The 26,603-nt window shown below is 44.0% G+C and overlaps 1 protein-coding gene across 40 annotated transcripts in view; it reads left to right on the top strand.

Annotated features, from left to right (window-relative positions):
• LOC133154375 (protocadherin gamma-C5-like) overlaps positions 1–16,458 on the top strand; it is a 211,091-nt gene extending 194,633 nt beyond the window's left edge. For 37 of the 40 annotated variants that reach the window (XM_061279336.1, XM_061279319.1, XM_061279327.1 and 34 more), the window contains exons 2-4: positions 10,332–10,390; positions 13,038–13,135; positions 14,374–16,458. In XM_061279336.1, coding sequence (XP_061135320.1) covers positions 10,332–10,390; positions 13,038–13,135; positions 14,374–14,663 — 447 coding nt within the window. In that variant the 3' untranslated portion in view covers positions 14,664–16,458. Of the gene's footprint in view, positions 1–514; positions 3,118–4,019; positions 6,734–10,331; positions 10,391–11,682; positions 11,737–13,037; positions 13,136–14,373 lie in introns of those variants that run through there. The other 3 variants (XM_061279356.1, XM_061279055.1, XM_061279044.1) reach the window with 3 other exon arrangements.
• The last annotated feature ends 10,145 nt before the right edge of the window (positions 16,459–26,603 follow it).

Raw genomic sequence — 26,603 nt, 5'->3', positions numbered from 1 at the left:
AAATGACAGTTTTGATGGTTGGTATTTCCTTTGCATTGTAAAATGACTATTGTGCTATTATTAGGTACACCAGCGCAATGGATTGCAATGCACCAAGACGCATTTTTTACTCCCCCATGTACCTACACTATAACTAAAATCTATATTTAAAGGGAGCAGAAAAACATTCAATATGGTACATTGCAGTTCTGCAGTTTTTCCACTACAACCATATAATAATTATATTTTAAAACATTTTCTGTCTTTCATTTAAAATGGATTATTATATATTTAAAGGGCATATTTTTACGCACCTCTTTTTAAAAAAAATATGCGTTGATATATTCTCTGACGCATTTTCTTGCTCTCCATTGAGCACAGATGCGAATGTTGGTGTGTAACAGTGATGCCGTGATCGCCTCTGATTGGCCGAGCAGATGGATGCTATGCCCCAATAGCAATTGGAACTGTACAAAGAGATCTTCTCCCTCCCCCATACGACTGAGCACCGCAACCACAATGCTCAGTATAGGGAGTAGAAGGTGTATATCTGGCATGTAGTGCCATTATACTTCATTTTATTTTATTCCTGACTATGGATGGATATTTTTTTATTGTGTCACGTGCTCGGAATATGGATTATGTCCTTATGGTATCGTCTTCTGTGGATGGGAAGTGATGCATTTTACTGAGACAGGGATGACAAAGACAATAGGATGCCGAGACTGGAGATGGCAAGCTCTTTTGTGGATTTTTTTCTTGTGGACTACAGTGCATGCACAGACTCGTTATAGCATCCCAGAGGAGCTCAAAAAAGGTTCGGTGGTGGGAAATCTGGCTAAAGATCTGTCTTTGGGGCTGTCTGAGATATTTGAGCGCAAGCTGCGTGTCGCCGCTGAGGCTGGTAAGCAGTATTTCAGCGTGGATGCGGGGAAGGGCGAGCTGCTGGTCAGCGACAGGATAGACAGAGAGGCTTTATGCGGACAAAGCGCCAGCTGCGTGCTCCCCCTGCAGGTCGTCATCGAGGACCCGTTGCAATTGCATAGAATCGAGGTTGAAATACGAGATATTAATGATAACTCTCCCAATTTCGTTTCTAGTGAGCAATCTTTAAAATTAGCAGAATCTGCTGCTGTGGGAACGCGTTTTCCTTTAAAGAGCGCAACAGACCCTGATGTGGGAAGCAATTCAATTAAATCTTATATTCTCAGTAAAAACGACTGCTGTTCCCTTAGAATAAAAGAAATAGAGGGTGGAAAACCCGTCCCTGAGCTCGTGCTGGATAAGTCGTTAGACAGAGAGCAAAAGGCTGTACATAAAATATTATTAACTGCATTTGATGGGGGTAGTCCGGCTAGATCAGGCACTTCCGAAATTACCATAAATGTACTTGACATCAATGATAACTTTCCAGTATTTGAGAAAAATCTCTACAAGGTAACCGTGGGTGAAAAAGCTGTAAAAGGGACTGTCATTGTCAGACCAAAAGCAACAGATGCAGATGAAGGTTTGAATGGTGACATTGAATTTTCATTTGGCTCTGCAACTCCCGATTCCACATTGTCCTTGTTTGATATAAACCCCGTTACTGGTGAGATCACTTTAAATGGAGAATTAGACTATGAGACAGCAAAGTCATATAGCATTGACATAACCGCTAAAGATAAAGGCAGCCCCGAGATGGAGGGTCATTGTCGTGTGCAGGTTGATGTGTTGGACGTCAATGATAATACTCCTGAAATCGTCCTCACCTCTCAGCCAAAGCCTGTTCGTGAGGACGCCCAGAGTGGAACTGTTGTCGCCCTCATTAGTGCTCGTGATCTCGACTCAGGTAATAACGGTAATGTGACGTTACACTTGAAAAGGGGATGCCCATTTGCCCTAAAAAACTCATTTTCTAATAATTATGCGCTGGTGACCAGTGGCGCTTTAGACCGAGAGAGTGTGTCTGTGTACAACATTGAGATTACAGCCACTGATGCAGGCTCTCCTCCTCTCTCCAGTAAGAAAGTGGTCGCTGTCAGCATCACTGATGTTAATGACAACCCTCCTCAATTTTCTCAGAGCTCGTATAATGTTTATTTAAAGGAGAACGGAGTAGCAGGCTCTATATTGTACTCGGTGTCCGCAAGTGACCCAGATGCTCGTCAAAATGCAAAGGTATCTTACTCTATCGTGGACTCTAAAGTGCACGACGTGTCCGTGTCGTCGTACGTTTACGTGAACTCCGACAACGGCAGCATCTACAGCATGCATTCGTTCGACTACGAGAAAGTCAAAGTGTTTCAAATTGTGGTTGAGGCAAAGGACCAGGGCTCGCCTTCGCTCAGCAGTAGCGCCACTGTCCATGTTTTCATCCTGGACCAGAACGACAATGCCCCCGCCGTCATATACCCCTCACCCCACGCCGCCTCCCACCTGAGGGTGCCCCGCTCGGCCAAGGCGGGCCACCTGCTCACCAAGGTGACAGCCGTGGACGCCGACTCGGGCCACAACGCGTGGGTCTCATACAAAGTGGCGGAGGCCACGGACACCTCTCTGTTCACTCTCAATTTGTACACGGGGGAGGTGAGGACTAAGCGTGCCGTGTCTGAGCACGACGACTCCTCTCAGAGGCTGATCGTAGAGATCAAGGACGACGGGGAACCGGCCCAGTCGGCCACCGTCACGCTGTCCATCCTGCTGGAGGACGGCGTGAGTGAGCCCGTCTCGGAGCTGAGACACAAGGCGCCCGATCCCGGCAAGAAAGGCGGCACAATCACGCTGTATCTGATTGTGTCTCTGGCCTCGGTGTCTGTGCTGTCTCTGCTCACTTTGCTCGTCTTGGCCGTCAAATGCATGCGGAGCAACGCGAGCGGCGCTACTTGCTGCATGAGGCAGACAAACTCCAACGAGGACAAGAAGCCCAAAAGAAATCTCCAAATTCAGCTCAACACTGATGGACCTATCAAGTACGTGGAGGTTCTGGGAGGTGACGTCATGTCTCAGAGTCACTCCTTCAGGTCGTGCATGTCTCCCATGTCGGAGTACAGTGATTTCACTTTGGTCAAGCCCAGCAGCACCACTGACTTTAAAGAGGTTATCAGCGTCCTGGACGCTTCTTTGCCTGACAGCACCTGGACCTTTGAGAGCCAGCAGGTGAGCAGATAACTGTCAAATCAAGTGACATGATTTCAGAATTCAGGTCATTGTTGTGAATATATTTTAGTAAATGGCACCGTTTCAGTCAGACATATTACACAGGTAGGCTATTTTGTTTTGCTGCAAATGTAATCAAGCAATATGTCATATTTGCATAATGTAATGATTCAAAAGAGAATTAACGTGTTACAGCAGTACACAGTAGATTGTTTGATAAATAATAACCGCAATAATGGCAGCAAATAAAATCAGGCAATGCTTGAGTGCACTGAAGCGCTACGTTAGGCTGTGTTGTTCAATCCCCCCACATCATTTATTTGTGGTTTAATTTAGATGGTGGAGTAGACAAGCCATCCCACTGACTGCAAACCTCGATAAGTAAGGTTTAATCAGGCACGCAGGTCTTCACTTATAGGAAAATGATCCTCAAAATTGGAAAAAGGTTCATCCAAAACTCCAATTTTGAGTGGAATAAGTACTTGACAAAATATATCGGAGTAAATTCAGCTTTTAAAAAAACAAAAAAACAAACCTTTGACCGCTATTATTTAGTGCGGCATCTTGTACAATTTGACGTCGGTTCGTTTGGATATGGCGCCCCCTTATGGGTGAAAATACTTTCCGAACTTTTTTCCCCCACCACTCGCAACAAATGAACGAATACCCAACGGTGCACTGGAATGTGTCTTGGTGGCTTTTCTCGAACCCCCCTTTTTGAACATAATATATTTGCACGTCCTTATTTTCTATTGAGTTAGTGAAAGGGCAGTCAATGGAAAAAAATAGTTTGCAGCGTATGTGTGCGCGCGGGGAAGCGTGTGCTTGTGAGTGAAAGACATTTGTTGCGTCTGTGAGTGTGTGTGCGGCAATGAGGGGGGAGGCCTCTTGTGTTATCTCCACGCCCACGAGTGGAGCAAGGCAGGAGAGAAAGTAGCCAGAGCAAAGTTGGAGTGGAGGGAGGCGAAGTTGAGTTTTTCGGCCTCGTTTTCCCGTGGAAGTCGGCGGTCATGATCGCGTCAAAACTTGCCATCCCTCCCGCCGTGCGGATTTATTCCCAACCGAACTGGACGGACTCGTCATAACCCCAAATAATAATGGATAAAAAACGGTGAGGGCATAAGTTTCAGCGTTTTCCTGGACAATGGAGTGGAGGCAGAGGAAGCGCTCCGCAGGAGGGAGCCAGCTGTCGCGCCTCTTGTGCTTTCTGGCCTCCCTCTCCTCCGCCTTCGCCCAGCTGAGCTACTCCGTGTCGGAGGAGCTCAGTCCGGGATCCATCGTGGGGAACATCGCTAAAGATTTAGGCCTGAGCACTCAGGCCATTGTCCAAAGGGGGCTGCGGGTGGTGTCTGAATCAGGCACTCAATATTTTGAGGTGAGGCAAGCGAGCGGCGATTTGGTGATTCAGCAGCAGATTGACAGAGAACAGATGTGCGAGTTGAGGTCGTCCTGCTCACTACACCTTCAGATACTTTTGTCGGATCCTTTGGAGATCCAACGAGTCGTGGTGGACATCGTGGACGTGAATGACAACGCTCCGAAATTTTCCACCAGCAGCGTGTCTTTGGAGGTGTCCGAGGCAGCGGCGCAAGGAACAAGGTTTCGCTTGGAGAGTGCGCACGACCCGGACGTGGGGACCAACTCATTACGCACATACCACCTCGCAGAAAATGACTTTTTTATATTGAATGTCGAGACAAAAAGTGACGGCAGCAAGTTTCCAGAGCTTGTGGTGGACAAACCTCTTGACAGGGAGGTGCAGGGCTCGTTTGAGCTGCTGCTTACGGCTGTGGATGGGGGGCAGCCGCAGAAATCAGGCTCCACGCTGCTTCTCATTAAACTTTTAGACGTCAATGACAACGCGCCTATTTTTGAGGAGTCTGTTAAAAAAGTGAGCCTGTTGGAGAATGTGGCACTGGGCACTTTAGTGACCAAACTGAACGCCACGGATGCGGATTCGGGTCGCAATGGAGAAATATCATTCATGTTTAGTAAATACACGCCAGAGCGTGTCGTTAAACTTTTCACCGTGGATACGAAGAGCGGGGAGATTCGTGTGAACGGCGAGGTGGATTATGAGAAAGCTACATCCTATCACATCACGGTGCAGGCCCGAGATGGGGGTTCCCCAGCGATGGAGGGCTCCTGCAACGTCATCGTGGACGTCATCGACGTCAACGACAACGTGCCAGAGGTCACTCTGACGTCACTCACAAGCCCCATCCAAGAAAACTCCGCCCCTGAGACGGTGATAGCCCTCATCAGTGCTCGGGATCTGGACTCGGGCAAGAACGGTGAGGTTAGTTTAACCATTCCACAAGGTCTGCCATTCAAACTCAACTCAGCCTTTGGCATGCACTACAGCCTCACCACGGCGGGGCCGCTCGACCGTGAGCTCGAGTCCGAGTACAAGGTGGTCATCAAGGCCACCGACGGCGGCTCGCCCCCCCTGTCCTCGCAAACCACCTTTGTGGTAAAGCTCTCCGACGTCAATGACAACGCCCCCACCTTCTCCCAAAACTCCTACTCGGTGGACATCCCTGAGAATAACGCCGCGAGTGCCCCGATCACAGCTGTCTCTGCAACTGACCCGGACCTGGGGGAAAATGCTCGCATAACCTACTCTATTCTTCCAAGCATGGTGCAGGGCTCCCCCATTTCTTCCTACGTCTACATCAACCCAGAGAGCGGCCAAATCTTAAGCATGCGTTCCTTGGATCATGAGCAGGTGAAGGCCTTCCGTATCGAAGTCCAGGCCCGTGACGCTGGGACGCCACCTCGGGCCGCCAACGTCACTGTCCATGTGTTTGTAGTGGATGTGAATGACAACACACCCATGATAGTCTACCCTGCGTTTCCACCAGACAAAGGACTTCAGCTCAGTGTGCCCCCATCAGCTGGACCGGGGTATCTCATAAACAAACTTGTGGGCGTGGATGCGGACAGCGGGCACAATGCCTGGTTGTTTTACTCCATTGCCCCGGGACCAAATGCCGGCATGTTCCGTATCGGGGCGCACTCTGGCGACCTCCGCACAGCCCGCAAGTGGGCTGAAGAGGAAGAAGGCTCCACTTATGACATTGTGGTCATCATCCAAGACAATGGCGAGCCACCCAAGTCCAGCCGGGTTAACATTACGATCACCGTGGACGAGAAGGGAGTAGCGGATGATGCTCCGGCGAGACCTCACCACACGCCGTTCTCGCCACGCAGCGGGATGTCGGACATCACCTTGTACCTCATCATCTCTCTCGCCTGTGTATCAGGTGTGTCTTTTATCACTTTTGCCATCCTAATGGTACGTTGCCTGAGGCACCGCGGGCACGGGATGGACGACTCGGACTGCTGCTACTGCTGCTACAATAATCAGCGGTCCGGGCGCTACCACCAAAGGCCCGGCAAGGACCTGCACCTGCAGCTCAACACAGACGGGCCCATCCGTTACATGGAAGTGGTGGGAGGCCCCCAGGATCCGCACATGCGCACTTACAGGCCCTGCTACTCCACCATATCCAGCAGGAGTGACTTTGTGTTCATGAAGACGCCAATGTTGAGTCACAACAACACGCTCAACACCACTCTCAGCAGGAAGCACCTTATGAACTCGGCCAGTGAGGTGAGGAGACAACACTGGGTTTGGGGGGGAACCACAAGATTTCTCAGCGGATTATACACCCTGGCCACAACTTTAGCCACACCTGTCCTTCAAAATCTGCCTTACTCATTCAAATCGTTTAGTGGCAGTGGCATTTTTACAATGAAACTCCACATATTTGCCTATTTGTGGATATTCTAGGGGCAATGTATGCTCTTGTTATTTACTGAAAAAAACGATTTGCTGTTTTTATGGTTAGATGCCATGTCTAGTATTGAAATTCTTGATTTGCGGCCAAGGAACTACGTTGATGTCCAGGATGAGGTTCATTTTGTCGGGTTGTACCTTTATCAGATAGGAAAAAATGTTTTGATGCCATTTTGTCGCATTTATAGTTGCAAAGCTATTTGGGTGGGCTTCAGTTACTCACAGATTACAAGAGCATTCACAAATTTCAAATTGTCTACAACCACATACCATTATCTTAGTTAAAGAGTGTTAGTTAGCATAATTGTTACTAAATCAGTGTAACAAATTAAAAGCCATTGATGTGGCACCTCTGTTGTTAGGCAACTGATGGAGCACAATTTTAAAAAACATTATATTTTTAAAAGCAGAATTGTATTAGATTTGCAAGTGAACGTTTCTTAATAAATTTAGAATCTCCTTACTAGCTGGTTCCAATATTTTAAACAACCATGTTAATAGAGTGTGTCAGATTGAGGAATCTTGAGTGCTTCTAGCAGATGGTAAGAACAAGACATCAGATTTAAAAAAAAAAAAAATGAAAAATGCTTCTCTTATATGCAACTTATTAGCGAGAAAGTTGAGAGGAAAAAGACAACAGAGAAACTTGGGACATGAAGGAGAGAAAGGCAGGCAAAGGAAAAAAATACTCAAAGGAATGGAAAAAAAAACAAAAAAAACACTATGGTTCAGACAGGAAGTCACGGGGTCAGATGTATGGCCCCTGACTTCCTGTTGTCCGCTGATGAATAGTTGCAGCACTCTGTTCTTACTTCCTTGGTCAAAATGGTGCCTCTCTTAAGATTCAAAAGTATGAATCACCCTTATTCAGAATATGATTAATTTAACCAGAAGTGAAGTCATACTATACAGCACAAAACATTGTGCACTTCCCGTCATATGCTTTAGCGGTCATGTCGTTTTTCATGAAGCTTTTGGACATTCTTCCTCTACACTGAATTAGCTTTGCCCTAAGGTCAGCAGGGTGCCATCTGTCGCAGTGTTCCCACGTGACACGTGCTTGCAATGAGGACAAGAGAACTAGTGAGGAATAGGAGAAGATAAAGAGAAAAGGGATGGGTGGCTTTACACACACGACAACAGCCGGGGCTTTCTTTAATGCTTTTAGAAGGGCGGCCATCACATTAGCGTGGCCGTGCTTGAGGTTGCGAGTGATAAGTGGGACACACAAAGAGCCCCACGGTAGCAGGAAATATTTAGAAACGAGCCGTGAGCCCTAGTGACTAATGTTCCCTCGCTTCCAACGCCATTCTTTTGTAACAAGCTGTCCGGAACACTTGGTTGAACATGCCCTCAGCAATATTTAAAAATAGAATGTCCTTCCTTTCGTCCGCTCACCATCGAAAGCATCCCCGTTTTGGAAGTGTTAAAGTAATCAATACCAAGGTCGTGTGTTTTGTTAGCTGTTCATAGTTTGTTTGTGTGCAGGCTAGTCAGGTTGTTAGGCAAATACAGCACACTCGTTTGGACATTTAAGCATTACATGTACCAAACTGGCTCATGCAGTTGTGGGAAAATGTCCTCAGGGTTTTGTCAGTTAACCGGTTGTGTTTGTTCAATAAAATTAGACGCACGCCACGTTTCCTACTGCGTGTGTTCTTCCTTTCAGCAGCCACTGAGCTGAGCAGGAATAGATGAGAAATTCTACAACCTATTCTGTGTGAGAGAGATCGTCAGACCAAAAGAGCAAAAAAATGACTTCCTCCTTTCAGTTAGAGCGCCAGATGCTGTCCAGCCAAACTATTTTAACCATCATACAGTTTATCATCTGTGCCTCCCAAAATACAATAAAAACACCAGATGGAAGGAAATATATTTTGTCTGCACAAAGAATCGAGTTATACCAGTTGAATAATGCTTCATACACAATCACAAACGTATTTCGGTATTTTGATGTTGTCTGTTTTATTTGAGCAAAACAGATGTTCGCCAGATGCTCTCATTTGCTTTGCAGGTCCTAATTTGTTTGTCTCACTCAAATATGTGGCAGATGCAGACTAAAAGAGCTCTGGTGTAGTTAACGTTGGTGCAGGATGTGTTCATACCACTTTATGACAACATGTAAATGCTTTTGGAATATCACATCAATGTGTAATGAAGCCTTTTATCCAAGCACAATCATAGTTTTTACCCATGACCTCGACATTGTGTGCCGAGCCAGTCACTGCTGGAATGCCGGGCCTATTCCTGGATGTTTGCCTTCACTCGCGGCTCAATCGCTTTTTATCAGAAAAACACACATGCCACATTGAGCAGAGGCATCCATTTTTAGAATGAAAGAATTAGACTTTAGAATCATCAGCCAAGCTGTGGGCGAGGGTTGAGGTCCAACGTCCTACTCTCATTCACAGATAATGTGGTTTCATTTTGGGATGGATGCTGTACTCGCTTCATTTTTGCCTTATTTGTTGCCATGACGTGGGAGACCATAATGACATATTCAATGAATGTCACAATTGAACATTACTGTCCCAATTGTACAATTTGTCTGACCATCTTTTAGCTTTCAATCATACTCTGCGGGTTGAACATCTCTTTTAATAATGTACCGCATCATCTTCCTGGCCTCTCGCTCCGGGAAGCTCTTGTGTTGATTAAGTGCACACAACATGGAGCTCAGCCAGCCTCCGTTCACTGCATCATTGCACAACAAGAGAAGCTGGGAAGAGGTGGGAAAGAAATCAACAGTCAAGACTAGAGGGCTTGTACTGTGTAGCCTGTTCTCATGCAAAACTTAATAAGATTTTGAGTGAAAAGTGAAGGAGAGAAAACCGGCTATCCATCCTTTTACTGTACTGCGGTTCAACGTCTCAGGGAAGCTTGTAGCCCATCTGATTTAAAAGCTGCAATTATGAATGGGAAATGTTCCTAACTCCCTTAAAATGCAATTTGTGACACAGAAATGTAGAAACAGTTTCTGTAGTCTCTCTCTAGTTGGAATGCAATCTTCAACTTTTCACTCAGTTCCCACCGTGTTTAACTGTGAGACATTTAATAGAGTCACATGAATATTTAAAGACATGAGGAAAAAAACGGAGCTTTGTCAAGTTTTCCATCTGATGCCTGTTTATGTCTTGTCTTCTCGTTTCATTTTCCCATTATGATTTTCCATTTTGTCTGAAGGTTTTTGGTGGTCCAGATACCGCTTCCTTTAGTGCTGCTCATTTTACATAGCGTGCAGATGTTTGTCTGGTCTTGATGCAAAACTGCCAACACACACATATTCACACACATGCATATGCACAGATGTGTCAGCCACAAAAGCAACATCACATCAAATCCAGTGAAAACCTCATCAGGTTTGTTGATCTTGAATGTGCGGTTCATGTTGCAACTTTTTTTCTCTTTGCAGCAAAAGCCACCCAACACTGACTGGCGTTTTAACCAGGGAGCAAGACCAGGACCCAGCGGGTGAGTCAACGTGCACTCCTCTTACTCACACTCACAGAATGATGAAGAAGGATGAGAAATAGTTCTTAAGATGCCATCATAACGTTTTACCTTGTGGTTACTTTATAATGGGAGGTAGTCTTTTACCCTCACACACTCCTCAGCGATGCATCCCTGCTTTCTAAAATGGCTGCCGCAGCCTCCTCTCCCCCTCCCTTTCGCGTTCCTCTCCTCTCTGCTTGCTTCAGTACTGCAGATGAGCGATGGTGGCCAGAGCTAGTGGGGGAAGGGAGGAGAGGATGCAGTTGTTCTCTTCTCCTTTGTTGACATCTGAGGCGTGTTTCTAATCAAGCTGACACCATGGGATATACTATTTGCACTCAAACTGCTTTTTTGGATCATCACTACTGGTTACACCTTCGGGCACGTATTGTTATTGCTCCGTGTCATGGGTAACATTTCTCAATGATTGTTGCACAACACGGTGCTGTACAGTATTAGCCCTTAAAAGACTAGCTGGGGGGAATGAAACAAGCGACAAAGCTGTTGAGAGAAATGCTACATCAAGCAAAACTTGCTTCCCATGCCTGACATGTAAATCAATAAGATTCTAAACGGCAGCTGGATCAAACATTCTGACTTTGTAGAGTAGCTGCAATGTCACAATGGAGCAGATCTCCATGAAAACTGAACAGTTGAGCGAAGAATTGTCCATCATTATAGATCCCCACTTCTTGTAGGTCTAAACTTTGACATGAGGACGCATGAGTTATTCTGAAATGAAGTAGAACCATGTAATTCCACCCAGGTCATGGCAATAATGAATCATGTTTTTTTTAACAAGGGCTGTGGTACAATATAAGTCTTTTAATGGCACCCGATCACCCTGACACACATATACTCACATACATAGAAACGCACACACACCAATAAACTATTTTCTAACAAACCAAATTATTGACTAAATAATGATTCATGTTTGCTCCACTGTCATTGTGAAATACGTAATATCGCATTTCTGAACAGAGATGGAAATTCCAAATGTTTTTTTTTAATTCATCGACTGACACAATAACTGACAGAATAATTGATTACTAAATTAATTGTTAATTGCAGCCCTAACGGCAATATTCAACTGCTTGAGATGTAGAAACTGAAAACTATTAGAAACCGCATAACACTACACGCTACAACCAGAATGAATCGGTCATTGAAAACTGAGCCTTCTTTTAAGCAACCCTCATTGGACTGTGCAAGTGTACATGCACAAATTAAACATGTCTGTCAGACTGTATAACATGTTGTGTTTTTAGTCCCCACATGCCATACGGTACTCATATACGATGGACGCCGAAGAGTGGCACAAGGTACTAATTTAGACCTACTGTAGAAACTGGCCACTCTCTGCCCTTTGTAGCTGACCAGTAATTGTGAAAATGAACTGGGCCTGATTGGTTTAGAAGGGCGGAGAGTTTCCTGTGATAGTGCACCCAGGCTGAGTGTGTGTGTAGCTGTTTCTAATACCTCATAGAGCTTGTGTTAGTCTCCTTAAAAGTTTGATGGGGTTTGTTGAGCCGTGTGCCTTTAGGCCACAATGCCTGCTGTGGCGTAGGAAGGACTGTGGCACTTTTTTTACGTGCAGTGTCGTCGTGCCCTATATATGTGTGCAAAACCAAACAAAATGAAGCTTGTCTAATTTCCTCGGGCTTTACTGTGTTGCCTAAATGTTTGTGTGTGCTATGTGGTTGCAGCCCAACAGTATCACATGTGGCTTTTCATGCAATTTATCAAATGGACGGCAGGGAAGGCTGCCGTAAAGTCAACAAGATATGTCTTGAAACTCTCTTGAGGTCAACATGCTGGATGTGGCTGGATGTGCCTAAAATGTCCCCGGCGAGGCAATAAAACACGGCTCGAGGATATAAACACCGGCCTCGTCGAGCCGGGTGTCCTCCCTCTGGACCGCAAGTCGCGATCTTGCCCACAGGAAGTCATAATAGTGACCACAGGAAGAGCTCAACAGCCACAGACGGCGATAAGTGAGAGGCTCGTTTAGACTAAATGAAGCGCTCGCTCTTTATCTTTAGTGATGAGATGGTGGCTTCAAAGCAGGGCCTGGTGGAAGAACAAGCATTGTCGAATTGTGGAAAGCAGGTGCCCCCTTTTTTGCCCAGTTAATCTTCTTTCAGTTTAATTCTTCTGAAGCTCAGGGGTGTTTATGAAGATCTAATATGTTGTTGTGCATCACCAGTATAACCCAGATTACAAATCAGCTTGACCCACTTGTTAATGGCACAGCTTGTGTTCGTGCGGCACTAGTGTGACTATGTGAAGAGTGATAGATGGTAGGTCTGCTCTGTTCCCTACACACGCAAATGCCACTCTTTGAATAAACAAGTCTGCCTGGAATTTGCCCACATGGAAATGATCAGTTTGCATCTGCCCATGCTGACGACGGTCTCAGCATTAAATATTGAACAATTTTTGCTCAGCAGCAAGCATGCACATACTGTGTGTGCGACTTTGTGTTAAGGTTCCAACACGCTTGCCACTGTGACGCATCACCACTCCACTCTGCTTTTGCCACCAACACAGAAAATGTCAAGCATGACCCACTGCCTATTTACAGTCGGGCTTACCTTCATCTTTCCCCTTCGTACACGCACAGGGTTGCCGGAGGACCTGAGGTTGCCATGGGAACCGGACCCTGGCCCCAACCCCCAACTGAAGCTGAGCAGCTCCAGGCCCTGATGGCTGCGGCTAATGGTGAGTAAGACACTCATTGGAAACTCCCCTCTCTCAATGCAGCTGTTGCTTAGAAATAAAGAGTATGATTTTATTGATTTGTCACCGGATTGTTTTATTTTTGTTTTTTTGCATTGTGTAGCGAGCCAAAACACTATTCACGAGCGAGCTTCTGTGAGAGTGAGGTGAAATAAAAAAAAAAGAATGATTCAAATAGTTTATTAAATAGGACAAATAGTCAAACAAATAAAGACAAAAGGAGCATTTGGGTGACACTAAGACTGCACTAAGTCAAGGCAGGTCTGCGCATCCGCACATCCCATGTTCTCTCTCTAGTGCTCTCAAACAGAGCCCACACATTGGCGACTCACTTGGAAAAGAAGCTTAATGTGGACTATGAAAGCAATGCTTTAATTAAAAAAACAGAAACAGAGGAGGGAACAGCTCTTTGGCAAACAAGCTCTCAAGTCAACTGCTCTTTTCATCCCATTGTCAGTGGCGTGGAAAAAAAAGATCTGTCCTTGTGCTCAGCTGTACCCACGTCAGCACAAAATAAGCCCGAGTGGCCCCGTTGATGTCGTTAGGAAGGAAAAGAATGGTGAAGGTCATCTCTAAAATTGCTGATAGGAAGAGGGATGTTGTGCTTATTCTGGAAGTAAGCACAAGGTGTTTTCCCACCATGTTTACGTAATGGAGCAACTGAATCGGTGGGGTTGGGGGCAAGCATTTGTGGCTCTGCATTGCAGAGGCTGAGGAAGAATTATGAGCTGAGCAGTGATGCGCACAGAGCAGGGCACAAATGAATCAGTAAATTCGGGTACATTTCCAGATAGTTCATTATTGGGCTGGGCAATTATAGAAAAAAAATAATAGTCATGATTGTTTTAATTTATAATGAAATTTCAAAAGGGATAAAATATTTTGGGGTGTGGCCTAGCAGCTTTGGTTGGCCATTAATTCAGTGTAACTTATTTCGTTTGAGTGTTTTCATTTTTTATTTGTTTGATCGTCTGTGCGTTAGAATAATTAGTTGTAAGTGCATCAGCCATTCTCACTCTTTTATTTTTTTCAGTTAGCCTTAATGGCAGGATATCTGAAGCTCACTCTTAGTCCCAATGTTGGCTCGCAACACAAAGCAAAAAATCCTTACTTTCCCTCACTTTTTGAATGATTGTTTTCTAACAATTTTATTTTCTCCTTTTCCTCTCCCTCTTACCTTAAACACCCCATTCCCTCACCTCACTCTTTTCCCTTTTCAGTGAGCGAGGCGAGCGGTACCCTCGGACCCGGCACGATGGGCCTGAGCACCCGTTACAGCCCCCAGTTCACTCTCCAGCACGTGCCCGACTACCGGCAGAATGTGTACATCCCCGGCAGCACGGCCACGCTCACCTCCAACCCCCAGCAGCAGCAGCAGCAGCAGCAGGCCATGGCCCAGCAGGCCAGCCAGCAGGCTCTACCCCCGCCCCAGTCCGGCCAGCCCGAGCCCCCGAAAGCCGCCCAGACCCCCGCCTCCAAGAAGAAGTCCACCAAGAAGGAGAAGAAGTAGAATGGGAGGAGGAGGATTGCTCCATCGGGTCTGACGAGAGCTGAAACCCCCCACACCCCACCATGAAGTATCGCACGATGAACTCTTCTGACGGTTGTTTGGAAGTGTCCTGAAGGCCTTCAGGAGTCTGAACATGCCGAATGCTTCTGCATGTAATCAGTCGATATTTGTTGGCTGGGTATGGGGGGTTATTGTGATTTCTTATCCTTTCCTTCTCTTTTCTTTCGACTAAGACAAGAAACCTCCCAAGGTTGACAAGTGATGTATTCAGAGAAATGTTTTTGTCTCTCATGTTGGATTTATTGTGCTCTTTCCCTCACGCGGAAAGTCAGCTGTTGTGAGTACGCTAGTCGCCATGATATTTCGATGTAGGCTCGGCCTTTGCAGGATCTTCAAGCATACCTTTTGCGGAGATAAGGCTGCTCTTTTACCGCTATTACAAACTTGTCTGCATGCTCTTTAAAGGTTCAAACCACAATGTTCTAGTTTAGATTTGCTAACTATGCATCGCAAAAGCAAAAGAGGAGGATGACACGCCCCTCCCCCACTCCCCTGCCAAATCGTTGGTAAACAGAATGCACATGTAGCATTTACCTGGCTAAAAATGACTTTTGTAACCATAGTTTCAAAAAGTAAGACATTAACTTCCTGTAATGACCTGAGCATGTATCCACAATGTGAGGTGTCCGGCTGGCCCCTCCCCCAACCCAACCAGTCACTGGCCTACATTGAGAGCCCTGAAGTTTTGCACTGACGTAGGGTGTAAATCACATTCAGATGAAGTATTTGCTACCGCTGTTGACATTATTTTGCATGCTGCAATGGAAAAATTGTACGCCTAAGCTATGAAGTCCGTCTGGTCAGCGGGAATGATTGGGGGTTCTGGTGACTGCTACCAAATCCTTGTTCCATTGGCTTAACAGGGTGGGCAACCTGGACTCCAACCGCTGAATGTACAGATGACCTACCGTTGCCCCACCCGCCACTAGCTCAAATACACTGGCCCAGACTAGGGTCAAGGGTTCAGCGAGACGATACCACTCATCATACTCGTCCTTCGCCACTATCAAAAAATCCTCTCCCGCCCCCATCCGCTCACTTGTAAATAAACACAAGTTCTGTTGATGGTATGAGCCAGGTGTTTGTGTTGTAGGGACCCCCGCCGTCCAACCTTTTCCAAAATCAAGTCCTTCTCCACAAAAGCGTGGCTCACTACTGGAATGTGTTGCGTTTTGTTTTCCAAGAAAATTAAGAAAACCACAGATTGAAAAAAAAAAAAAAAAAAAAATTATAAAGGAAAATTTGAGATGTTCAACAGTTTGTGTTGCAATGTAGTAACTAAGCACCATGCCAACTAACTCTTCAGTGTAAATAAAACAAAAGATAACTTTAGATAAGTGACACACGTAGACTAGTTAACTTGTGATATGTGTTGCGCATATTTTTGTGTTCATTTTCTCTTCGATCTTTTATCACCCTGTAAAGAAACAACAAAAAATATGAATATGTTTCTATCCTTCTGTAACCTCTCAATGTTCTTTTTGCGGTGATTTGATCTCGTGCATTCTCTTTCTGTCCATATGAACAAATGACTATAAATATTATATATGTGTATGTTCGTCCGCTGCTGAATTAATACTACTCTACCCTGCTGTATTATCTTTCTTATCAAATGCTTAGCCCCTCCCTCCCCACGCTTTATCCCTGTGTTACTCTTATTTTTATGCTAATATTTATATTGCTGTTTTATTTTCTCTTGAACACTGACATTTCAAATAAAAAGATTATGAAATCAGCTATCTTTGCCTCGTTTTCTCACCATTATGCAATTACCATACATCTAATGCAGGCTCACCTGTCAGATTTGACAGGTGAGTCAAATCTGACAGGTGAGCTACGCCTTCCTTCATTCATCAGCTGATAAAGACGTGTCACAACTACACCAGTGACACTCTGATGAAGGCGGAAGTACAAGCCGAAACATGTCAGCTAATTCAACCTAAATATCTTGTTTGTGCTAAAAGAACCAGTTAAATAATTGACAAGTGAAAACAAAATGAACATAGTAAAACTCGGGTTAGGTTTCAAACGATGGTTTAAAAATGGGTTTAGGTTTTTGAAGTAGGGTTTCAAAGTAGGGTTAGGGTTTCAAACTAGGATTAGGGCTTTAAAGTAGGGTTTAAAATTAGAGTTAGGCTTTAAAGTAGGGTTCAAATGTAAAGTTGAGGTTTTGAAATACAGTTAGAGTTTAAATCTAGTGTTAGGGTTATAAAGTAGGGTTTTAAACTAGAGTTAGAGTTTCAAAGCAGCATTCCAAACTAGGGTTAAGCTTTCGAAGTAGGGTCTCAAATTAGGGTTAGGGTTTCAAATTAGGGTTGTAGTTTCAAACTAAGGTTTTAAAGTAGGGTTAAGGTTTCAAAGTAGGGTTAGAGTTTCAAATTGTGCCTTATATGTAGCCTAATAATGCAGAGAAAATTCTTTAGAGACACACATATTGTATTTGGTGACCACTGCAAGGAGCATAAAACCTTCCTTGGATCTTTTTGACTTACACAATAACATAGGCAGCTATAAATAGCCTCCTGAGACGTCACTGTGCAGGAGCAAATAAGCGGGCTCTGACTCGCTGGATGCTGCAGATGTTGGGGGATGGAAGCACAGAAGAGATGTGGAGTGAGGGAGGCGTTTTTAAAAGGCTTGTTTAAAAGGCTTAAATGTGTGAACAAACAAATGGCAGGGTTAATATGACTTTAAAAATATCTCAGAGACCTGAATGATGCATTATTCTTGCATTTATACACGTGTAAATCGTTACCTTCATAATCGTGGACTATATACTCTGACGACTATATTTTTCTCCTATCTCAGGCTTGACTCACTCATCCACTTTGTTAGTTACATAGCAACTTCCCACTTATCACAAACAACCTCAACAGTCTGCAGTAGTCAGTCATTAGTCACTAATGAGCAAGTCAGCAAGTGTGTCAGAGAGAAATCCATCTATGACAAAAATCATTTTCATATCAACAAATCTTCTGAAACTCCAAAATAATGCTATCCTCTCTTGCTTTAAAAAAGGCCAACAACAACAACATTAGAGACATGCATTTGCATACCCAAAATGCCTGGCTCCCTTTTCCCCACCTCTCTGTCATTGTGTTCTGTGGTTGCCATGGTAACTGTCAGCCCCAGTGAGCACGCCGTTCTCCCCTCCCTGCATTAAATCTGTTGCAGCAGCCATGTTGGCGTGCTCCTGCTGAGCTGCAGGAAGACAAAAACATTGAACCAAACTACAGGAAAGGCGCACACGCAGGGATGCACGCGCACACACAGATGAATCACACATAGTAAAGCACTGTGGCCCAGCTTTATCACTGGTATTGTGGAATGTTGATGTTGTAGCATAATCTAGACTTAAAATTCAGAATTAGAAGGAAGAAAACCCATGGTTTATCTCATTTAACGTCTTTACTCTGTCAAACTGCCATGTTAATGCCTTACAGACAACTTTTAAATAATAGTTTAACTATCAGACATGTGTAAATACTATTAACGCTTAACCATGAAATTATTGCTTTAATTTCTTTAACTTTTATGGTTGCTTGTTGATTAAAATAACTGCATACCTATGTGTAAAAAGAAGTAAAGTTTAAGTGGATGACCAGTCTGACTGACTAATGTGTGGGTCTTTGTTAATCTACAAATGGACAGGTTTTACATAACTGTTGTAAACCGACAACAGTGACATGTTGCTGTCACATTAAATGCAGTCAGAACATGAAAACAGTGTCTCTAGTATGTTAATAAAATCACACACAAACACAGAATGACATTTAATAATTGAATCCAAAATATAATTTCCTATCCACCTAACCCATGAGCACTGCAGCTAATACACTAGAGTAGCACAAGAAGTGACGAGGGGCGGAGGGAGATAGAAAGGATCTTTATTGTGGTCTGTCTAATGTATAGCTTCAAAGTCACTTCATCAGATGATGATTCACAGAGACTGGTTGTGTCCCCAGTTCCTGAATGTGGCAACAGAGAATAGAGAAGCGCTTGTTCTCTCGTGGACTTTTTACAGCCCCCTCCTGTCTCGTCTAATTAAGCACATTCCCACTCATTAGACACAGCAACACAGATCGAACAACACGTAACAAATAAATGCAGTGACGTATAGCTGAATTATCCAATATCATGGGTGACCGCTTTCACTTAATAACATTACTCAGAAAATAAAAAACACAATCTAGAAGAAGAATTACAAGCATTTTTTAATTAGGCAAAAGTAGTCAAAATGTTCTGGGATCAAATCTTAGGTCAGGCCTTCCCATGTGGCGTTTCAATGATCTGCTTTTGCGTTTTCTCCAGGTACTTGGATTTTTCCCTACATTTCCAAAAACATCCATGACCATCATTGAAGACTCAAAGATTTTCAGCGATGTGAATGTGTAAATAAATCTGTTTTGGAAAATAACTACTTGTCTGTATGTATTTTATTTCTTAGCAAAGAACTCTGCTTCATTATAATTATTTTAACTGCATAAAAGTTAAATAAGCAAAGCCAAAAGCAGTGTGTACCAAAATGAATGACCTCTACATTCATTGTTCAGCAGCCACAGGAGAAAAAAGAAAAAAAACAGCAGCTCATTTCCCGCCACTGAGGGTGACATCTGATTTTCATTAGTACAGAGCAGGATGTGATGTCATGGCAGGACAGGAAGTTGGCGAATTTCCTCGTCTCACCTCCTTCCCTACAATCCCTATACGAAGGAAGGAGCCAGCCCCATTGCAGACTTCCTCTCTTCTTCCTTCCCTTGACCCCCACCTGCTCACCCCTCGCTTTGCTGCAGCTGTGTGTCATGGTGCCGCCACACATGTTGAAGGGAGGACACAGTGCTACTCTGTGCTTGCTCAATGTGCTGGATTTACTCCCGAAAGACACAGCTGACTTCATCTGAGGGAATAACGTTTGGATGTGTGTTGTTCGCAATGCCACCATTGACTGCAAGTAAGAAGATGAAGGCTGCACTCCCTTTCTTTGGATGGATGTACTTCATAAAAAATTAACAGGAAGAACCAATTTTATCCTATCTCACTCAGCCATCTCCAAAAATAGATTCTGAAAATCCTGCATGACATCAGTTACTCCTGTAAAGAAACAGTGATCACTTCATTACAATAACATTTAAAAAGTTAAGAATCATCATTTGTTTCAAACTGTTCAATGTAAAGTAAAAAACAGTACATATTTTGTTAAAACAATTCCTGTCTGAAAGCATGGCATGGCATGACTTAGGACATTCCACAGTCTCCTCACATCCTTGGTTTAGTCATTATCACCAAATTTAGCATCTTTCTCACACACTATTCTACTAATTTGTCTTTGGCATCAATTAAACTGGAGCACTGGAGCCTGAATGTTGCTATGGCTAACACTAGCCTGATTTAAAGTGACAAAGTAATGCGCTGGCTACAGACTGGACTGAATCGGAGCAAAGAGCACAATGCTCTCTTTCAAAGCTATTTTTCCCTCTACATGTGAAAAGGCCCCACTCTGGTCTTTCTTACTGCAGTCATCGTCTGGCTTCATCACCTCTGCCAAGAGTCCTCGCGCTGTTTTATTTTACAGATGGGAGTTTAGAAAGCAGACAAGGGGAGAGCAACTGAGAGACAGGAAAGACGAGGGAGAGACATGCAAAGAGATAGCAAGGAAGCAAAAGAGGGCTGACTGAAGGTGTAATGGCATACTAAGTCACATCGTGTGCACAAAGTCGCGTGATCTATTGGTAGTGTGAAAAATCAATAACACAAATATTCTTTGTTCTCCTGCAAGTCAATGCTGATTCAATAGTCCCCAACAACCAGTCTGGAGGCGGTGCTTGTGGATGAGAATGACAATTAGACTTGCTAGCTTTAGGTATTCTGGGACCAAGGCCTTGGCATGACGTGAAACTCATACAAGTTATTTGATACAATAAACACCAACATTGCAAGACTTGTAACGTTATAACTCTGACATTGGCATTCTATATGGCTTTATGAATGCTACAAGCGTGTGGTAATATTTGACCAAAAATAAGTCGATCCTCTAATACTGTGTAAAATGTGAGATAGAAAGAGTCAAATAAAAAGCATGCTTTTCGATTTTTTTTTTATGCAGTCAGGGAAAATATTGTTTGATGTGGGAAGGGTCTGTGATTTAACAAAAGCTTGGCGACCCCTGTGTTGGGGCATCAGGGCCGTCCATCTGGTGCAGTAAGGTTTTTGGCATTCTCTACCCCCACAATGCCCACACACACATAACCCCAATCCCTCTTGCAATCACACACACACACACGCACGCACACACACACACACACACACACACACACACGCACACACACACGCACATACACACACACACACACACACACACACACATTTAGCCCCTGCAGCCACCACAGCCCCAGTACAGTGCTCAGTAGCTCATCAGCTTCTCTTCACTGCTGCCGTTGTCATGGAAACCTAAAATTACCCCATGCAAGCCATGAAAATGTGCTTGTGCGCCAAGCAGACAGTGACACAGAAAAAATCATGTAGACAACTCTGTGCCAGGGTGACGGGTGAAATGGTGCAGCTGCCGCATGGACATTTCGGACGAGTAAGCATGCATAAACCCCTTCACTTTTCTGTGGCTGAGATATCCATCCATTTTCTGTACCGTTTAGTCCCCACGGGGGTCGCGGGCGTGCAGGAGACGCAACACGTTCACTGACTGATCCGTTGATGCACGGGAAGGCAGTTCACCCATTAACTCGTTCGCGAACGGGAAAGTCAGGATTCGTTCTCTCACTGATCCGTTCTCGTGATGAACTGGAAATGCAAATCATTGACTCGTCCGCTCACAGATCCAGAGGCGTAGCCAAGTCGGGGTGAGCCGGGGCGGCGCCCCGGTTCGGACTCCCTGCACCCAGGTTGAAAAAAATCGAGCTTTTTCGATTCTTCATTTTCATTTTCATGCCGTTTTTTTCTTTCGGTCTTGCGCAAATGTGCTTGCGCTATTCTATGTGCGCGATGTTATCCATTCACCGTTTGCCTCCCTGACCCGAATGTTGTTTTAGCGATCAGCGAACGGCGTGGGTGATGTTAGATTATTTTTCCTGTGGGCGTGCGCCCCTACTGGAAAAATTCCTGGCTACGCCTCTGCACAGATCCGTATAGTTGGTGAACGGGAAATGCAATTCAAGACTCGTTAGACAAGACACGGGAAGTTACAACATTTTCTTCTTCGGTTTGTTTTACGGCGAGGTGACACCAGCTTCAATGTGCATTACTGACACCTACTGGTTGAAGTCATGAACTGGAAAAAGAACCAATCACTTGAAGTTATTCGTTCACTCTTGTTCACTGAAAAGATTCGTTCTTTTGAACGAATCGTTCACTCACGAGCCAACACTAAGCGATACGTGGTACGGGTTCTGGGAAAGAGCCATTTGATGGGTTATCTTTAGTGGTGCTGCCAATGGAGGCACAAATGGGAATAGAATTTGTGCTTGAAAATAGTGGTGAAGAGCATGTTATTTCCAGTCTCACTGGGATTTGAAACTAGGACATTGGGGAGAGAGTCCAGAGGACTAACCACTACACTATGGAATCCTCCCTGGACTTGCATATATGGTTTTATGGAGCAGCTCACAAGCGACTCATACAGTATGTAAATTACATCACATTTTTCAAAGAGCTCAGTCTTCCATGTAAACGCTCACACATGTGAGTGTGATGATCAATTAGAAAATATTGTGGAATGTTCTGAGGAGTGAAAAGGAAAACAAGCTTGTGACCTGATTTAAAGCTTTCCATGACAAATTAGTCCACCTCTTTACACCCCCCCTTTGTCCCCCCACTCCACATTTCTGTCTCTCCAGTTTGCAAACACATACATATAATAATACTCTTGATCTTTTCCCACCTCCTATTATCATATTGTCTCCATCTGCACTACTGTCGTACAACCCAGATTAAAGATGTCTATGTCCTAGATAAAAAAAAAAGATGTAGAGGTCTGCCACTCCTTCCTTCATCATCTCCTCCCGCTTCACTCAGGAAATGCAGGAGGAGGTCAGCAATCATGTGTGTCACTTTGTCTGTGTCCATGAATGTCAAATATTCATGCGGCTCCTCAGAACCCCTCAACAAAAGATGATGTCTGCACCGGGGCTGCCAGTTTCCATGGAAACCTCCACCATCCGTACCCCCTCCCCTGCCCAACTCGTTTGGTGGCAGCAGCAGCACCTCTCTGGAGATGTGTATGTGACGCACCAGCATCTGAGTTAGCAGCAGGAAGGTCTCATAGAAAATTAAAAGAAACAAATAAACGCATCATCAAAGTGAAATAAACAGTGAATAAAAGGAATCCAAATAGTGGTAGTAGGCACGTTCCTTCGTGTGTTTGTCTAAGCAGCCCCACATAGCCGCCATAAGCTGCTTACTCTCATACTGCTGCACAATAGCCTCTGCTACTCCCCATTTACCATCAGCAGACCCCCAATCAAGCATGTCTGCTTCAAGTGCTTTAATTCAACATGGTCTCTTTTACCTTTTATCTTCGTCTTTACATCTCCGATCTGGAAGACATTTCAATCACAGTAATTCACCCCTTACGCCAAAAGCATTCACTGACCACATTAAACCCATACAGGAACTGTGTCACTTGTTTTCATAAGGAATTCAGTCTTGTCTCCTTCAAATGTGAAGGTGTACTTAATGTTGTGTCTTAGTGGGGTCGCAAGAAGGCTAGGCTGGACTGTGCAGCTGCGCCTCTCTCCTCTGTGCAGCCCTTGTTTATTAGCCCCGCCTTCTTCTCATCACATTTGCCATTCTGCATGCCAAAGTGAATAGATATCACATGATTGAAAGGAACATCTGTAAGATGACTGTAGATGGTCTGTGGGGGTTAAACAAGCCTCAATTTAACCATAAGACAAAGGAGGAAAATATCCAGGAAAGCTGCTGCAAGTATCTCATTCCCTCCAGCTGAATGGAAGTGTAACCATGGTAACCGAGCAAAGGAGTGATGTCATTGCCTCTGTCTTTACCCTCAGCATTTTATTGTCTCCCACAAGGAGGAAAATGGCAACTCTTGGGTCAGAATCTTCGAGAGTAAAATCTCAAAAACACAGAAGAAAGGCTTTTATTTTCTTAATGACAAAATACGTAAATGTTTTACTGCTTAGTAAAAACAGTTGTTACAGATGTGATATCCTCAGATTACTTATTGAGCCCTAATCAAACCAAGCACAGAACCTCCTTGCTATTAATTAAAATCAATCTTTTCAAGCAGAAGCACTTTATGAGTTTTAAATGTCTGCTAGAAGCAATTTGAGTCTCCAAATGTCACTGTGATGCAGCATCTTGCATGACCCCGGCTCACTCCCTCTGTGTATTCGCCTCAGGGGAATACAGAAGAGGGGTGCTCCCAGTGGATATCAGATTGCTGCAGGCTCATCAAGATGTAGGTCAATTGACTGTTTACTGTCCAGTGAGGCCATCAGTCTGACAGACAAACAGACAGACAGACAGACAGACACACACACACAGGGGCAGTAGGGATGGCCCACACACAAACAAGCGTCAAATACAAGATCTCAACATTGGGGAAAAAAAAGAATGATGTCATGAAGTGGGTCAGGTTGCCAGACAGTGATATTTGCCCAGGGGTTGGATGTTGGTGATACCACAAAGAAAGATACCCAGTGTTCTACATCCGAAAGATGAATTAAGCAATAAGATTCAGTATGTTACACATAGACTGGGTATGTATAAGAAGTCTACACATCATTGTTCAAATGCAACATTTTAATGACAATGAAAGGCAAATAATATCTCGCTGTTCTAGTAAACTAATTTCATAAGAAAATAGAGCTGCTGCAGCTACTGTAGAGGTTTCTTCCAGCCACGAGAGGACACTGGGTTATTGTTGATGACATTTTTCAGCATTTTTGTTACGGGTCATGTCTTCTCCAGAGCTTTCCGCTCTCGAGACCCGCTTTAGCTTGTCAAGCCGAACTGAACGTTGCTTCAGGGATACGGGGACGTCATCGACTAGCCTTGACCCGGCTTGGAAAGCTGTTCGGAGCCTGGTGTTTTGTTTGGTTTCGGGAGTTCAAAAATTTCAACGTTTTGGTTCGAACTCCGATTTGTTTGAACCTGGAGACGTTCAAAGTCAGAGGTTCTACTGTACACAGAATTTGGGCGGTGAATGGTCAGTGTTTCTTATCATGTATAGGCTAGCAGAGTCGGTAAATTGTGCATGTACAAATTACTGATGACATGAAGAGAACATGACGTGATTGTGATGGAGACGTCACTTATCAGCGCGATAACACAGCCGATCAGTTGACACTTCCGTGGTCCGTATTAATTGTCTAATAGCGTGTCATACATAGGTTGTCATACAAGCAGCCATGTCATTTGATCAAGGGCACAACATGAAGATATGATGACCAGGGAGCAGGTGTGTGAATGCATTCAGTCTTGGAAGCAAATTAAGTCATTAATCACATTTTATGTATCTCTTAATAAAGAATAAAAGTCTATTGGCAGTATCCAGGCCTCTTTTTAAAGAACTGTGTTCTTTCCCGAGCCTGCTGGAAAGTTGAAAAGTGTCCAATGTGAACAAATGAGGGCAGGCTTGCATCCAAACTTGTCTGAAAGAGAAAAGGCGAGAGAGAACATTTCAGGAGTTTACCGCCAAGTTAAAGCTGAAATGAAACCTTTTATATCACAGTTGCCTCCAACACCAACAAAAAAAGGTTTACACAGAAATATACATTTTAAAAAGAGAAAAACACGTACACACAAATATACATTTGAAAAAGAAAAAAAAAACATGCAGGATTAAGGTCCAAATTATTTAAATAATGTGTGGATTTATTGTTTTTACTCATCACCAGCTGAGGACAATTCTTCTCTTCTGCCCTCCCTCCCTCCATCTCCTCCTCCAGAGGTTCACTTTGCTACCTGGAGACCGACGGCCTCCTCAGGCCGACCAATCAGAGGCTGAGAAAAACATCATTCTGCCCCTCCATTGGTCACCTGCCTCCGCTATCAATGGTCGTGTCATTGTGTAGTCTGGCACATAATACTGCCCCTCTTTCTTTGTCCAGACCTCCCTTCCAGACTATAAGGTCAGACACACACACATGCATACAAATACACACAGATTTACCCACAATATAGTACAACAACAGACTGGTGCATTCTGGGAACTCAGGAGGGGCATATGCTCTTTTCGCAAACACATTACTAACAGATTACACTGCTTTTAATCAGATTTTCTCATCAGGACAAATCACCATTTGTACACTATCCAAAACCCATTTCTCAACAGAAACACTGCTACAGAAAAAAAATAAATGTTGTACAGTATGTATGACATTCTTTGTTTTTAGACATAATATTTAGGACACTTGATGAGATACAGTATAAACAGATTCAAGACAAAAGCTTCTAAGAAGAATGGATGTGATCTTTGTGGGAAGATTTTTCACTAAAGATTGACTGCGCAAAGTGTCCTCACAATATAAATTGTTTATTTATATATTTTTCTCAATTATTTTCATTGAAAGATTTTACTAAAAATACTAAATATCCACTTTTTATTTTCATTGATTTTCATATTGTATCATTTGTGCCCTCTCTGCATCCATTTCAACCTGGTGATCCTGGAAGGGGGATCCTTCCATCTGTGGTCTCTTCTCAAGGTTTCTCATTTTCCCCCGGTAGTTTTTTTTTTGAGTTTTTCCTTGCCCTTTTGGGAGCTTAAGATCAGGGGATGCTTTGAGAATAATTGTCAATTTCTGTGAAGCCCTTTGAGACTGCTTGTGATTTAGGGCTATACAAATGAACTTGACTTGACTTAAATATACTAAACAATGAAAATAAATGATAAAAAAAAAG

This window comes from Syngnathus typhle, linkage group LG1, assembly GCF_033458585.1.
Source record: "Syngnathus typhle isolate RoL2023-S1 ecotype Sweden linkage group LG1, RoL_Styp_1.0, whole genome shotgun sequence".
Classification (NCBI taxonomy): Eukaryota; Metazoa; Chordata; class Actinopteri; order Syngnathiformes; family Syngnathidae; genus Syngnathus; species Syngnathus typhle.
This window is presented reverse-complemented; position numbering and strand designations above follow the sequence as displayed.